We start from the raw sequence: 17132 nt of genomic DNA, 5'->3' as shown, positions 1-17132 counted from the left end.
CCCCTTCCTTTGTTGTTCTATCTCCCTGAGCTTCATCTCCAACTATTATTTATTCCTCCCCCTCCCAAACCCCACTTTCAGCATACATACCTTTTCCTAGCTATAATCAATCACTGGACCCAAAACATTAACTCTGCTTTCTCTCCACAGATAGATGCTGCCAGACCTGTTGAGTCTCTCCAGCATATTCCCATTTTCATTCCTGTGATAAACAGACTGGCTCTGGTCTGCATAGCTAATGAGTTAGACCGTTTCAGGTAGGTATTTGGAACACCTAGAAGACGCTGACCCGAAACTCCAATCCTAACTTTTTCTTTGCATAAAAAAGTGCATATTTATGTCTAACGTCATGAGGAGAGTGTGGACTCTCCCAAAACTTAGCTTCTCATTTACTGAAAGCATAAGACGTATTACTGACAGGAAAGAAAAAAGGATGGAGAGAGTAATTTTCAAATTAGATGGGGTGGATCAGTTAATTGTTATGCAAACCAACAAATGTGTTCTGAAACAAATAATCATTTAACATCAAATTGCTTCTGCCAGTGTTGAAAATCACCTCCATGTTATTACAATATATTCAAACACAATCATCAAAAAAAGTAATCAATTCAATTAAGATTTAAACTAAATACAGAAAAATTAGACTCTGTCGATATAATTAGACTCTGTCGATATAGTAAAATAGCTGGACCATCTTCAACAATGTGTATTATCCACTGGAAAGTTAAGGAAACACTGACCTGATCCAGATTGGACAGGCTGTTGGGATCCTGACTGAGTGCTTGGTACTGACCTCGAAGGCGATCACCCGCTGCTATTTTTCTGAACCTTTTTAAATCCACAACATATAAAGCACTAGAATAAAAGATAGTTGCAAATTTTCTTCATTATAACATCATATGCAAGACAGTTTTCAAAAAAGCACCACGCAGTAATTAACTGAATCATCGTTTCAAATCAAAGTATCTCTGAATAAAGGCCATTGAAATTAGTAAAATAGGTTAACAATTTCTCAGAAAAATGGACACAGTCATGACAAGGAGTGCACTTCCCTGCTGAAGTGTATAATTAATACTTTGCTGAATGAAAGAACCCTTGCATTCTTGCTCCGACTGGTATACTTGTGAGTCCAGTCCCACACTTCCATATTTAATTATCAAGTGGCCCAGCGATCGCCCAGACCATCACACTCTTGTTTCAAGAAGTCATGATGTGGAGGTGCCGGTGTTGGACTGGGGTGGTCAAAGTTAAAAATCACATAACACCAGGTTATAGACCAACAGGTTTATTTGCAAGTACAAGCTTTTGGAGTGCTGCTCCTTCCTAGCAAAGGAGCAGCGCTTCAAAAGCTTGTACTTCCAAATAAACCTGTTGGACTATAAACTGGTATTGTGTGATTTTTAAACTTTGTTTCAAGAAGATAGCTCATCCTCAGCTTTTCAAGATGGCAATAAATACGTGCCTGTCTAGTGACCAAAAGTCTGTCTAGTGACCCTTGCATCTTTATTAATTACAAAAAGACACATACCTCTGTTTTAGATGTAACATTCAGCAGACAATAACATCAATGGTGTTGAAAAAATATAAAAGATGTGGCAAACAATAGATATTAATTTCTACAGTAATACATTCTTAATGAAATTTTATAAAAAAGATCTGGCATTGCTACGATGGTAGGTTGTACCTTATGTGGTATTTTCTGCCTCCCAAATGTGAGGCCCAGTATCCTGAGTTCCAGAAGCGGTAACCATCCATTTCTTTACGACTGTCACAGAATGGTGTGTATCCATAGGGTGCACCTTCTAGATCCAATTCCACCAGTTCTTTTAAATCAGTTCTCACAATCTTCAAGGAAAGAGTAAAAGTCAATGCTTAAAACTGGCAAGCGCTTAATTTTATAAAATGTTTAACAATTTTTTAAAGGAAGAGTTTGTTAACTTTCATGATATCATGAAAGAAGATCATATGCAAAGATTTGAAAGATGTGGAGCTGGAGCTGTGAAGATAGTGTAATTTTTTGGCATATTATCCTAAGTTTGAGAAAGTATGGAGTTGTTCAATAACCCAACTGAGGCATTGTAAAAATAGCTATTTAAACAATAAAAGATAACATATTAATGTTGCTTCATTCTTTTGACTTCAGCTTTTGTTAAAATAAAAGTTAATGGTATTGTACTGCATTGGTCAATAATGGTGGGGAAGAAATCTCAGTAAAACACTTTGGGCCAGATGTTCAGGATCGAGGCAAGTAGTTCAAGTCGGGAAATTTCCCTGGATTGCTGGTCCCGCCTTGATATAAACTCAGCTGACATTTTGAGATCCTAGTTCAAATCCTACCAAGGCAGTTGCTGGAATATGAATTCAATTTTTAAAAAACTAGAATTAAGAATGTCGTGATGACCAAGAAACAATTGTCGATTGTCAGAAAAACAAATCTGGTTCACTAATGCCCTTCAGATTCCAGATCCACAGCAATGTGGTTGGCTCTTAAATAACCTTTGTAATGGTTTAGCAAGCCATACATTTGTATCAACCACTACAAAGTCTCAAAGAAATGAAACCAGATGATCACTTGGAATCGATCTGGAAAAAACAATGACAGAAACAGTCCTGTCAACACTGTAATCCTCACTCGTGGGGACTAGTGCCAAAACTGGAAGAGCTGTTTCACAGACTAGTCAAGCAACATCCTGACATAATCATGCTCATGGAATCCTATCTAATAGATAATGTCCCAGACATCACAATCACCATTTATGGATGTATCCGGTCCTCATGATGGGACCAATCCATCAATGGTGGCAACACAGTTGGTATAAAGTCAGGAGGGGGTTGCCCTGGGAGTCCTCAACATTGACTTCAGACCTCAAAGACTTGTGGCTTCAGGTTAAGCATCGACGAGACTGTCTTCCCTCGGCTGATGAATCAGTACTCCTCCATGTTGAACAATACTTTGAGGAAGCATTGAGGATGGCAGGGCACAAAATCTATTTTATGTGGGTGATTTCAATATTAACCACCAAGAGTGGCTTGGTAGCAGTACTAATCGACATGGTCAGGCCCTGAAAGACAGAATCAACAAGAGGTAAAAAAACAACTTGACCTCGTCCATAGCAATCAGTCAGCTGCAGATGCATCTTCCATGACAGTATTGGTACTGTATGGTCCTTGTGAAGGCAAAGACCCATCTTCACTTTGAGAATAACCTCCACTGTGTCGTATGGCACTCTCACCTTGCTAAATGGGGCAGACTTCTAACAGATTTTGCAACCCAAAATGAGGCACTGTGGGCCATTAATAACAGCAGATTTGTATTCCAGCACAATCTGTAACTACATACCCCTCACTCAACTATTACCATCAAGCCAGGGGATCAACACTTTTTCAATGGAGAGTGCAGGAGGGTATGCCAGGAGCAGCACCAAGCATACCGAAAAATGAGGTGTCAACCTGGTAAATCCACTAAACAGGATTAATTGCATGCCAAACTGCACAAGCAGTAAGTGATAGAGAGAGCTAAGTGGTCCCACAACCAACAGATCAGATCTGCAGTACTGCCAGATCCAGTCATGAATGATGGTGGACAATTCAACAATTCACTGGGATGGCAATCTCCACAAATACCCCCCGGATCAATGATGGAAGACCCCAGCACACAAGTGCAAAAGATAAGATTAGATTAGATTACTTACAGTGGAAACAGGCCCTTCGGCCCAACAAGTCCACACCGACCCGCCGAAGCGCAACCCACCCATTCCCCTACAATTACCCCTTACCTAACACTACGGGCAATTTAGCATGGCCAATTCACCTGACCCGCACATCTTTGGACTGTGGGAGGAAACCCGAGCACCCGGAGGAAACCCACGCAGACACAGGGAGAACGTGCAAACTCCACACAGTCAGTTTGTGTCGGGAATTGAACCCGGGTCTCAGGCGCTGTGAGGCAGCAGTGCTAACCACTGTGCCACCGTGCTGCCCACAGCTTTCACAGCAATCTTCAGCCAGAGGTGCTAGGTGGATGGTCCATCTCTGTCTCCACCAGTGGTCCCCAGCATTATAGTAACCAGTCTTCAACCAATTCAGTTCACTGCATGAAATAACAAGAAACAGTTGGAGACACTGAATACTGCAAAAGTCCTGATAACATTCCAGCATTGGTACTGAAGGCTTGTGCTCCAGAACATTCCACCCTCCTGGTCAAGCTCTTCCAGTACAGTAACAGTACTGGCTAACAATGTGGAAAATTGCCCAGCTATGTCCTGTAAATAAAAAGCAGGACAAATCCAACCCAACCCTATCAGTCTACTCTCGATCATCATTGAAGTGTTGGAAGATGTCACCAACGGTGCTATCAAGCAGCACCTGCTCAGCAATAACCTGCTCAGTGACACCCAATTTTGCTTCTGCCAAACCACTCAACACCTGACCTCATTACAGCCTTGGTGAGAGTGACAGCCCTTGACATCAAGGAGCCCAGCAAAACTGGAATCAATGGGTATCAAAGGGCAAACACTCTGCTGGTTTGAGTCATACCTGGCACATAGGAAGATGGTGGTGGTTGTTGGAGGTCAGTCATCTCAACTCCAGAACATTATTGCAGGAGTTCCTCAGGGAAGTGTTCTAGGTCCAACCATCTTCAGCTTCATCAATGACCTTCTCTCCATCATAAGATCAGAAGTGGGAATGTTCGCTGATGATTGTACAATTTTCAGCAACATTGTGACTCCTCAGATTCTGAAGCAGTCCAAGATCAAATGCAATAACATCTGGATAGTATTCAGGCTTGGGTTGACAAGTGGCAAATAACATTTGCGCCACACAAACGCAAGACTATGACCATCACCAATAAGAGAATGCCCCTTGACATTAAATATTATTACCATCACACAAATTCTACTGTTAGCATTCTGGGGGTTATCATTGATCAGATAGTCAACTGAACTTGCCACAGACACAGTGGCTACAAGATCAGGTCAGATGCTAGGAAGAATGCAGCATGTAAATCATCACCTGATTTCCCAAAGCCTGTCCATCATCTACAAGACACAAGTCAGGAGTGTGATACAATACTCCTACTTGCCTCAATGACTGCAGCCTGAACAACATTCAAAAAGCTTGACACCATCTAGTACAAAACACTCCCCCACCAACCCCCTCCCCCCTCTAACAACATTCAAAAAGCTTGACACCATCCATGACAAAGCACTCCCCCACCACCCCACTCCCCCCTTGATTGGCACTGCATCCAAAAGTACCAACTCCCTCCAGCACTGCCACTCAGTAGTAGCAGTATGCAACTGTTGCAATTTACTAAAGATAAAATCTGATTGAAGATTTGTAGCTCGGGTATCTGTTGTTGTGGTTCTGCTCGCCGAGCTGGAAGTTTTTGCTGCAAACGTTTCGTTCCCTGGCTAGGGAACATCATCAGTGCTGTTGGAGCCTCGTGTGAAGCGCTGCTTTGATGTTTCTTCCGGTATTTATATTGGTTTGTTCTTGCCGCTTCCGGGTGTCAGTTTCAGCTGCAGTGATTTGTATGTGGGGTCCAGGTCGATGTGTCTGTTGATGGATGTTCTTGCCGTTTCCGGGTGTCAGTTTCAGCTGTAGTGGTTTGTATATGGGGTCCAGGTCAATGTATCTGTTGATGGAGTTTGGGGATGAATGCCATGCTTCTAGGAATTCTCTGGCTGTTCTCTGTCTGGCTTGTCCTATGATAGTGGTGTTTTCCCAGTCAAATTCATGTTGCTGGTTGTCTGAGTGTATAGCTACTAGAGATAGCTGGTCGTGTCGTTTTGTGGCTAGCTGATGTTCGTGGATGCGGATTGTTTTTGACTGGAATTTGACTGGGAAAACACCACTATCATAGGACAAGCCAGACAGAGAACAGCCAGAGAATTCCTAGAAGCATGGCATTCATCCCCAAACTCCATCAACAGACACATTGACCTGGACACCATATACAAACCACTACAGTTGAAACGGACACCCAGAAACGGCAAGAACATCCATCAACAGACACATCGACCTGGACCCCACATACAAATCACTGCAGCTGAAACTGACACCCGGAAGCGGCAAGAACAAACCAATATAAATACCGGAAGAAACATCAAAGCAGCGCTTCACACGAGGCTCCAACAGCACTGATGATGTTCCCTAGCCAGGGAACGAAACGTTTGCAACAAAACCTTCCAGCTCGGCGAGCAGAACCACAACAAATTTACTAAAGATCCTCAGATAGCACATTCCAAACCCACAACCACCTTTCATCTAGAAGGACAAGGGCAGCAGATACATGAGAATGCCACTACCTTCAAGTTCCTCTCCAAGCCATTCAGCATCCTGACTTGGAAATATATCAATGTTCCTTCACAGTATTTGGATCAAAATCCTGAAATTCCCTTTTCATGGCATTGTGGATCAACCCACAGTAGGTGTTCAAAAAGGCAGCTCCCCACTAGCTACTCAAGGGCAACTAAGGACAGGCAATAAATGCTGGCTAGTCAGCGGCATCCACATCTCAAATGTTATGAGCTTTGCTCTTTGACATGTTGTGATGCTGCATGTACCAGGCAAGCATGTATCCTTAAAGGAGTTAAGTGATGACATTTGTGATTACCTGCCATTTTGTTGACTTTGTGAAAGGCAAAGTACTTGCATGAGCAAAGATTTAGAAGATGTGGAGCTACAGAAGTGAAGATAAGATGATTATACTGAAAAATTGCATTAAATTTGATAAAATATGGAGCTGCTCAATGTCAAGAAAAGATTAACATAATTGAAGCATTGTAAAAATAGCTATTTAAACAATAAATCATACTCTCCAATAAAGGTATCAGCTCCATCTCGACTAACTCCAGCTACTTTGTAATCCATTAGCAGAGTCCGTTAGTCAGCCACCTTGAGCCCAGTCTATACCAATGTCTATGATAGAGTTTTAATGTTGCTCCGTGAATAAATCTTCTGAAACCTGTTCTCGGTAAGGACCCAGATTCAAGTCTTCATGTTACCAGAGATTACATTGGAATTGGAGGAACACATTAGGGCAGTCAGGTGCAGAATAGAATTGGAGCCCTGAATCAGAAGCATAGGAAAGGTGGCCATGGTGGGTGGCCGGGTGCCATGCTAAGTTGGGGTGAGAATCTGTCTCAGTTCTTTCGAACTGCACTTGAGATGTATGAAAGACTATTAGAGCCTCTCACCCTCAGCCTCATTCCTGATGAAGGGCACCTGCCTGAAACATCGATTTTCCTGCTCCTCGGATGTTGCCTGACCTGCTGTGCTTTTCCAGCACCACTCTAATCTTGACTCTGATCTCCAGCATCTGCAGTCCTCACTTTCGCCCACTCTCTCCCTCACCCCCACTTACCTCACTTCCATCTCCATGTCAACTCATTCACAAAATATTTGAAAGCATAAACTGTTCCTACAGCACGATGGAAGTGTCAACCGAGCAATTAAAATATCAATAATAGGTTTTAAACACTTCACAACTCTTAAATTTAGTCAAATAATACTGATACACAACAAAAGAGAGCACAGAAAGAATAACTTAACACAACCAGTAAAAAAAATGTTAAATCAAAGAAAGACAGCAGTTCTTTCCAGTTGTGTAAACCAAACATCACACTGGGATAGTCTTGTTATGTGCCTGGATTATCTGCAGAAACAGATATGCTACCTTTTGTAAAAATTCAATTCATAGAAATGTTATTACGAATGCTTGGCTGTGCTGCTCGAGTGTTTCTAAATTGTGATCAGTGGGAATCAGTTATTATAGATGGAAGCAGATTGTATGGTTTGATTGATTGACCTCAATAAGCGTGGCATAGTGGCTCAGCAGTTAGCACTGCTGCCTCACAGCACCAGGGTCCCAGGTTCAATTCCAGCCTCAGGTGAATGTGTCTGTGTGGAGTTTGCACATTCTCCCTGTGTCTGCGTGGGTTTCCTCCAGATGCTCTGGTTTCCTCCCACAATCCAAAGATGTGCAGGTCAGGTGAATTGGCCATGCTAAATTGCCCATAGTGTTAGGTGCATTAGTCAGAGGGAAATGGGTCTGGGTGGGTTATTCTTCGGAGGGTCGGAATGGACTGGTTGGGCCAAAGGGCCTGTTCCCACACTGTAGGGAATCTATTCTAAAAACCTTAGTGTTAAGTTATTAGTTTCCTGAATGCCTTAATTTAACATCTGCATATGTATTTAAAAATATTAATCTGTGTGAAATGAGCCAAGGGTTATTTTCTTAGTTTTTATACATTCAGAGGATGTGGACATCACTGGCTAGGCTAGCATTTATTACCATTCCTCATTTTCTGACAAGCAGTTCAGAGTCAATCACATTACTGTAGGTCTGGAGTCACAAAAAGGCTAGACCGGGTAAGGATGTGTGATTACGCTACTCCTTTAACAAGGGCATGTTGTCTTTTGTCTTTTTCAAGAGGGGTTGTAAAAGGCAGAGGTTCTGATTTGTCTGGGCTTTTGGGGCATTTGCTAATGGCTAATAAATACTGCCCAAGGCAAAAATCAGGAAAAAGGCTTTTAGGCTTTTTAAAAAAAAACAATTCTGTAATAAAAGGGGAGTGACCAGTTCTCCTACTTCAGGGATTTTTCCTTGTTTGGTTTGGGTTTAAGCAAGCAGCCTAGCCGAAGCTGCTGGTTAAAAAACTGCTGGAGACAGAGAAGCAGCTACAGTGGAAAGAGAGTTCATGCTTCAGCAAATGATCCTCGGTTGATCTTCTCTCTCTCCCTCTCTCTAACATCTCTCCTGTAAAAACCTGGGTTTGAATTTATCTTTTTGCCAGGGGATGTGCTTATGGGGATGTCGTAGGAAATTGGAAGAGCATCATTAAGTTGCAATAGAGTTGGTTGGGTTTTCAAATCGTTGTTATTCCAAATTCTGATTCTTTGATTTATATTTCATTCAGTGGTGTGTAAATAAATTCTGTTTTACTTGAAGCCAAATGGTTTGACCAGCTGCTGGGATCACTCCTGGGATATTCACCTTACATCTGCCTAGAACAACTAGAAAGGTTCGGGTCTGGATTACCTTCTTAAAATGTTTGAGGGGATCCCTAAAAGACACGAATAAACCAGATCTTTTCTTAATGACAATTAACAGTGGTTACAATGGTTGCTATTAGTTTAGGATTTTATTCCAGACTTTTTATTGAAGACAACTTTTAATACCTGCCATGGTGAGATTCAAATTGTGCCTGGTTTCTGAATTACTAGTTCAGTGCCATTAACATTAGGCCTCGGCCTCTCTATGATATTACATGTATGTTTGACTGATTCTTTTATATACCCTAACAGTAAGTCTTTTCAAAGCAGATTTCTAAATGGCATTTTTTTAAAAAAAAGTGCAATTCAAAACTTGTCTTTGTTATTTGGCTTACTGGTTCTATGACACATATAGTGTGAATAGGTACAAACGATGTGGCAGGAGGCATCAAAACGAAATAGGGATATAGAGGGGGTATGGAGATGAAATATATTATGTGGGGCAGTGTTAAAGGAAATGGTCTGCAGAGTTGGGAAATTTCCTGCATCAATCTTTCCACCTCTGGTGAAAGCCCAGCTCTCGAAGTGATTCATATCCTCAAAAACAATAGAGAAAAAAATAAATCTGAATCTGATTGCTTACATTCTGGCTCCTAGAAAAAGTGATAATGGATCCATTAAATATTTCCTTTGATTCTAGGATGACCTCAGTCAAATGGAGCGTGAAAAATATATCACTGCTACTTGAGAATGGAGGGAGACAGAAAAACTTTTGGCTTGACATGAGTCATTCTGAACTTGCTGGAATCCATTAATAGGAAGGTGTTAAAGGTACTTAGATATTCATGACAAAGATTAGGCAGAGTCAGCATCAAAAAAGGTCAATCCTGATGACAAATGTATTCAAACTTTTTGATTATTTTACTGGCTAGGTAGTTTTAGGGTAGCCAGTATGCGCGAATACTTGGATTTCTGGAAGGTACTCATCAAGATGCATAAGAAGCTAAATAAGGGTTGATGGAATTGGGGTGAAAAAAATAACAAGGACAAAATATTGGTTAACAGGCAAAAAACAGAAAGTTGAAATAAACAGTGTATCTTCAAGTTGTTCCAACCTTGCACAGCAGAAGCAGATCAAACAGCTTTGAGATATGGGCTTGAAGCAGAAAAGGATGGATCAGTTGGACAGAAAAAGGTACAAATGATGAGCTGTGAAGAATAAATTAACAATGTAATTAGTTGAGCATTCTCATGAAAAGGTAGAAATTAGAGCACATTTTAGGAGGAAACAGTTATTGAGGGAAGATTTTAAGGAAGTATAGGAGAAAAGAAGTCATCAATGTTAGATGGTTGAAATTAGAATGACATAAGGCAGAGAGATATGGAAAGAGAGTGAGGCAAGGCACTGCCTTCAGGTAACTGATGATGGGATTGGACTCACTGAAAGCATTGGATTTGCCACAAAGAGTGTTTCTTTGATCTCAGCTATTTACATTCTACATCAATGATTTAGGATGAGTGCATTGACCATGTTTGATGATGAAAGAAAGCTGGATGGACCAGTAAGTTTTAAAGAGATAAAGGTGAATGATATGAATTTATAACAAAGTAGTTATAAGGAGATAACATGTGGGCATTAGAGGCTGGTCCCATCAGCATAAATATCAAAAGCCAGGATAAATTTTAAAATAGCAAGAAACATTGTTGGTACTACAGAGTAATGGATATTCACATCCATGAAATATAGTAGATTAATATGCAGGTACATTAAGGAGGAAAATAATATGCTGGTCTTTTTTGCAAGGAATATTGAAATCTTCTTGTTTTTAACGCAAGGTGTTGATAAAATCATATCAAGGACATTATGTGCCTATTTGGAGCAGGGATATAATGTGCCACAAAAGTGCCACAAAAACAGGTTAACTCAATTGATTTCTTGGCTCACAGACCAGTCCGAGAGTTTATGTGGAATGGGCCGAGATTCTTTAAAGGAGGAGATGTGGTCTCTTAGAAAAATGTAAACTTCTGAGGGGATTAACATGTAGGTGTTGAGGTGCTGCTTTCCCTCAATGGAGGATCTAGAACTAGAAAACAGTCTCAAATAAAGGAAATGAGGAGGGATGTCTTCATTGGCACGTTTGCAAATCTTTAGAAATTACCACCACAGAGGTCTGTGGATGCTTAATCATTAAATACACTCAAGAGTTTTGGTCTCTTCGGGTGGCAAGGTATAGAAGGATCCAATAGAAAAGTGGGAACTGAGGTTAAAAATTAGGCACAATGTTACTGAATAGTTGAGCAGAATTGAGAAGTAGTATGGCTATTCCTGTTCCTATTACTGTGTTTTAATGTATTAACCTGCAAAGTCTTTGGAGATGCCATGTTGGACTGGGGGGTACAAAGTTAGAAACCACACAACACCAGGTTATAGTCCAACAGATTTTGAAGGAGCGGCACTCTGAAAGCTAGCGCTTCCAATTAAACCTGTTGGACTATAACCTGGTGTTGTGTGATTTTTAACTTTGAAAATTCAGAAACACTCTGACATTCTGTGACCAGGCTGCAGATCCAAGAAAACTGTCAGCAATGAATCCCAATGTGAGCCATGCCATCATTCAAAAGAGACACATTTACCTGGTCAGCATCAACAAAAATAATTTTGTTAACAGCTAATGGGAAGAGGACATCAAGAAACAGGATCTTGTAGCCCCAAATAATTCTCTGCTTCTCTGTTTGCTGATGGAGCCATCTCGGCCACTTGTACTGTACCAGTTCATACAGGAATCCATATTCATTCGCCATTTCTGGAATGAACTCCTATGTGAGGAAATTAAAGTTGTCAAGCAAGTCAAAGACTTTACTTTATAAGTAGCTACTCCAATTAGTGTCTTACATAATCACTAGTGCAAAGTTACATACAAGAAGTAGTTAGGGAACCACACACCATTGCTGGAAATGTTGGCCTGTAAGTCAACCTTTGAACCTTCTCAAAATTGTCCCAAAATGGGTACTGTCTTGAACACCAGGTATGGCATATACAAGTAGGTCAGCATGGTGGCTCAGTAGTTAGCACTGCTGTCTCACAGCACCAGGGACTGGGGCTTGATTCCCACTTCGGGCCACTGTCTGTGTGAAGTTTGCACACTCTTCCCATATCTGTGTGGGTTTCCTCTGGGTGCTCCAGTTTCCTCCCACAGTCCAAAGATGTGCAGATCAGGTGAATTGGCCGTGCTAAATTGCCCATAGTGTCAGGTGCATAATCAGGGGTAAATATAGCATAGAGAAATGAGCTTGGATGAGTTTCTCTTTGGAGGGTCGGTGTGGACTTGTTGGGCCAAATAGTTTGTTTCCACACGGTAAGGAATTTAATCTTTAATCTCATGGTTATAGGTAGTTGTCATTTTGGTATGTGAGAATAAAATCTCACTGGTAATTCATATTAAATTATGCTGCCATGATTAATTGAATAAATTAAATCTTAATAATTAATAATATGTAAATTAAATTAATTAATACAATTAATAATTTCTTAATCATATAACTTAATCGTTTGAATATCTATCAAATTCATTGCCTTCATTAATTGATGGAAAGAATTGATCAAATTCAGTCTGAGTCACTTTGGCTATGAAATCATCATAGGGATCCCAATCTGGAGTAGACGTGGTGTTGTCAGTTCTGTAGAAGTCATACTGGACTGAAACACTAACTCTGTTTCTTGCTCCAAGGATGCCGCCAGACCTGCTGAGTTTCTTCAACACCTTACGTTTGTTCAGATTGTCAGAATCTGCATTATATGTGGTGTTTTCAACTTCAGAATGCTACCTACCCCAACTGCCAATCAACAAATTATTTTCCTCTCCATCCACTGAATAAAAAAGTCTTCATTTATGAATCATCTGATGATAGTCTTTGCATTAATTACACAATTTTATAATGAAACTACACAAAACATGCAGCAGACAGCTAACTTACACTGTTTGTGAAAGTTGGTTTTCTCCATTAATCAGCCTCATATTCTATTCAGTCTGATCATGATTCTTAATTGATTTGTTGACACACACTTCCAAAGGTTAAACTACAAATGTTAACATGGTATAACTGCAATGTGGAATTTATTTCTTCACAGGCATCTCTTGATCTTATCAGTTATATGGATTTTGAAAACGTCCCAGACTAAGCAGCATTCGGGTCACAAAGTCATCTATTCCACATATTATCTGATCCATAAAATCAATCCATCCACATCTACCAAACTGTTACCATCAGCATGCAGAAACATTCCTTGAAGAAACTTGTTCTTGCCATGACTTTATCTTTTAAAATTATCGTAGGTTTTTATTTTGTTTCACACACCATGCAAGCAAATATCAGCATGAATCCTTCTTCTTATGGCCTGTGGTCTTCACTGCAAGTGCTTTCAAACTTCACACTCCTCAGTTCAGATACTGGTCATATCAAATTTCATATTTGTCCATTGTGCACATATGGCATCATGATACTCATGTTTTTCCTGCTGTCTGATAATGTAGGGCTGGAAACTGTTTATTTTGGCATTGAGGCATTTTGGTAGTGTCTGGGTGATACTGGTTTTCTGCTGCAGGCAGAAAGGCATTTTTTTTCCCATAAAGCCACTGCACCAACTACCTATTGAGATCTTTGCTGGACTTGAAGTTTGAATTGACCCATTTGAGTGCATATAAATGCACTGCATTTCTGATGACAATCACACCATCTGACAATCTTTGAGGACACATTCAGACCCATATTTTCAAGGCTAGGCCAGTGACTGGTGCTTGTTCACATGGTGCACTTGGTAGTGGGCATCTTCTTTAGTGTGGACTCTTCTTTACACGCTCAGATCAGTTCTTTATTAATAGTTATTTGATGGGTTTGTACATGTTACTGCTTGAAATCAGTTCCACACTTCACTTAGTTTTGCAGAGGCGCCCAATGTGTTCATGATCATCATGTATAGTAAGTACTGTGTGGATGTATCAAACTTCCATGCATATTCACTAAACAGGATCTATCAGCAGCTTGACACCGAGTACCTGGTAACAGCATACCACGAATAAACTGCATTCTTGGAATGAACAATTGAGGTTGACTATTTAACATAATTCTAGTGCAGCTGGAAAAGTGGGGCAATGTTTGACTTGAATGTTAAATGTATGTATAAATGCAATTTGGTGGACAAATGGTGTCATTACATACTTTGTGTCAATTACAGTAAGTAATTTAGTCGCAGGTAGGTAGGATAGTGAAGAAGGCGTTTGATATGCTTTCCTTTATTGGTCAAGAGTATTGAGTACAGGAGTTGGGAGGTCACGTTGCGGCTGTACAGGACATTGATTAGGCCACTGTTGGAATATTGCGTGCAATTCTGATCTCCTTCCTTGTTGCCAGGGTTGGAGGATCTGAGCTACAGGGAGAGGCTGAACAGGCTGGGGCTGTTTTCCCTGGAGCGTTGGAGGCTATGGGGTGACCTTATTGAGGTTTACAAAATTATGAGGGGCATGGATAGGTTAAATAGACAAAGTCTTTTCCCTGGGGTCGGGGAGTCCAGAACTAGAGAGCATAGGTTTAGAGTGAGAGGGGAAAGATATAAAAGAGACCTAAAGGGCAACTTTTTCACGCAGAGGGTGGTACCTGTATGGAATGAGCTGCCAGAGAATGTGGTGGAGGCTGGTACAATTGCAACATTTAAGAGGCATTTGGATGGGTATATGAATAGGAAGGGTTTGGAAGGATATGGGCCGGGTGCTGGCAGGTGGGACTAGATTGGGTTGGGATATCTGGTCGACATGGATAGGTTGGACCCAAGGGTCTGTTTCCATGTTGTATATCTCGATGACTCTAAGGCTTAAAATCGGAGTCAAAAACAGAAAATTCTGAAAACACAGTAGCAGATCAATTCTGATAAGTGATGTGCGCAACCATAATGTCAATTTGGCTGTTCTCTTTGCAGACGCTGCTAAAGTGTTTCCAATATTCCCCATCTAATGCACTGAATATCAAAGTTCCCTTACTTTGAAAGTAGGAGATAGGTAATTCTTCAAAAACCAGAACTTGACAGTTGATTTTGTGTGTTTTAACACAGAAAGCATCATAATTCTGAAAATATAAATGTAAAACAAAATTCAACACTTTAACATCTGTTTGCATAAAGAATTGTACAGGTCATTGGCTACAATGCAAAATGAGAGTTTTATCACATAAATCAGTCATACACAGTTAAAATACCATTACTTCATCAAGCTGTACCAAATAAATAGTTTGGAAAATAACTGAATGTTCACAAACTGGAAAAAAATCTTTAAATTAATGAAGTTAGTGAAGGAAATTATCCTCACTCGAACACAAGTGATCAAACTTTCATTCTAGGCTAATTTGCACTCATACATGTTACCTACTAGAATAATTTCAATTATAAGCCTACTTAAATATTCCATGACATGCCTTGTTGTATTCTCAGAAATGCACAATTTGATTTCAGAAATCGATAAAGCATTCAATTCTGTTGTGCCTTTCAACAAGCAATCCATGAAGTCCCAAAACTCTTAGTCCTGCATTGTTTTCTTTAAGTATCTAAACGATCTTCTCTTGAAAATGTAGTATTATATCTGTTTCCACTACTCCTTCTAGCAATGGATTCCAAATGATAATGCCAAATTGAGTAAAATAAATTGTCCGATCACACCTTCAATCTTTCGCCATTTATCTCCAATATATCTGCTCTGATTATATACTGGCACAGTGGCTAGTACTGCTGCCTCACAGTACCAGGAATCTGGGTTCGATACCAGCTGCCAGTGACTGCGTGAGTTTGCACATTCCCCCCAAATCTACGTGGGTTTCGAATTGGGTGGGGCTGGATGTCTGGGTGAGATGCTGTTAGGAGGGTAGGTGTAAACTCAATGCGCTGAATGGCCTCTTCCTGAATTATACAGATTCTCCCCATCAACTCTTTCTTAATTTTGAATATCTACATTAAATCTTTCTTTCACCTTATTTGTTCTATGGAAAAATTTTCTATATTCATTACAGAACTGAAACTCTCTCATTGCTGGTACTATTTTGATATTCTTTACTGCACTTATCTAAACCTAAAATGTTTACTATCTAAACAGCAAGTCAGGTGGATTTGTCATTATTTCCCTGCTTTTGTATCCTACACTGTACATCCATTTATAAAATTCTATGTGCTTTTGCTTAACAGCATTATCAGCTTGGTATATTAATTCTAAAGCATAGATGAACACCTAGCTAAAATATGCTGCAAACCTTTGGAATTGTGCCTGCTATACACCATGTATTAATATGGACCAAAGTGAATGCTGCCCTCAGTACAGGTCTCCGGCGAAAACTACAAAATATTCGAAAATACCATCTTATACAATGATAGTTTTCTTTTTATCTCTCAGCCAATTTTGTTTCCAATTACCTTTAATCCAGGATCTTAAATTTTGCTAACATCTCTATGACATAATATTTAATCCAACATCTTTTGAAAGTCTCTATCAGTATATTTACATTTATCAAGCCTCTTAAGTTATACAATGGAGGAATTACATTAAGTAAGTCAGGCATCATTTAACATTGACAAATTTGTGTTGTTGTCATATATTAACTGATGCTGTTCCAAATGACAAGTTATTTGGCCACAGATTATAGACATTTGTTTCCATACCATCAACACTCTGCTGACTTGTCTGCAATTTATTCATCTCCATCTTATGAGCTTGCTTCTAGTATTTGTAATCCTTAATTCTTTCCATATACAAGGAGGATTGGAAAATATTGCCTAGAACCTCCTTAAATACACTCTTTATCTACTTCTACCTCATCTACTTTCCCTAAGGTTGCCTTTTTTAACTGTAGCATTGCATCCTTTTCTTTAGTGAATGCAAATGGAAGGGACTTTATGCTTCAGCTTTGCCCTCTGCCTCCACAAAATATCTTTCTTTTGGTGCTTAATCAACACCTAATTTCCTTTGACTTGAGTGTTACATTTTTAACTTTTACAGAATACTATTACGCTACCTTTCACTGTCTTCCCACACTTCTCTTTGCCCCTCATTTCCTTGTTCAGTTTTCTTCCAATTTTTTTTTCCCAGTTTGATTTTCCA

General features: G+C 40.0%; 1 protein-coding gene across 2 annotated transcripts in view; it reads right to left on the bottom strand.

The window, feature by feature from the left end:
• Positions 1-17132, bottom strand: part of uggt2 (UDP-glucose glycoprotein glucosyltransferase 2) — a 372492-nt gene that overhangs the window by 22029 nt on the left and 333331 nt on the right. For both annotated transcript variants that reach the window (XM_060826541.1, XM_060826542.1), the window contains exons 34-37: positions 15033-15117; positions 11635-11817; positions 1685-1845; positions 741-855 (exon numbers count right to left, since the gene is read on the bottom strand). In XM_060826541.1, coding sequence (XP_060682524.1) covers positions 741-855; positions 1685-1845; positions 11635-11817; positions 15033-15117 — 544 coding nt within the window. The remainder of the gene's footprint in view (positions 1-740; positions 856-1684; positions 1846-11634; positions 11818-15032; positions 15118-17132) is intronic.

The sequence above is a fragment of the Hemiscyllium ocellatum genome, chromosome 6, assembly GCF_020745735.1.
Source record: "Hemiscyllium ocellatum isolate sHemOce1 chromosome 6, sHemOce1.pat.X.cur, whole genome shotgun sequence".
Lineage (NCBI taxonomy): Eukaryota > Metazoa > Chordata > Chondrichthyes > Orectolobiformes > Hemiscylliidae > Hemiscyllium > Hemiscyllium ocellatum.
Note: the sequence above shows the minus strand (reverse complement) of the source record. Positions and strands in the feature narration are given on the sequence as shown.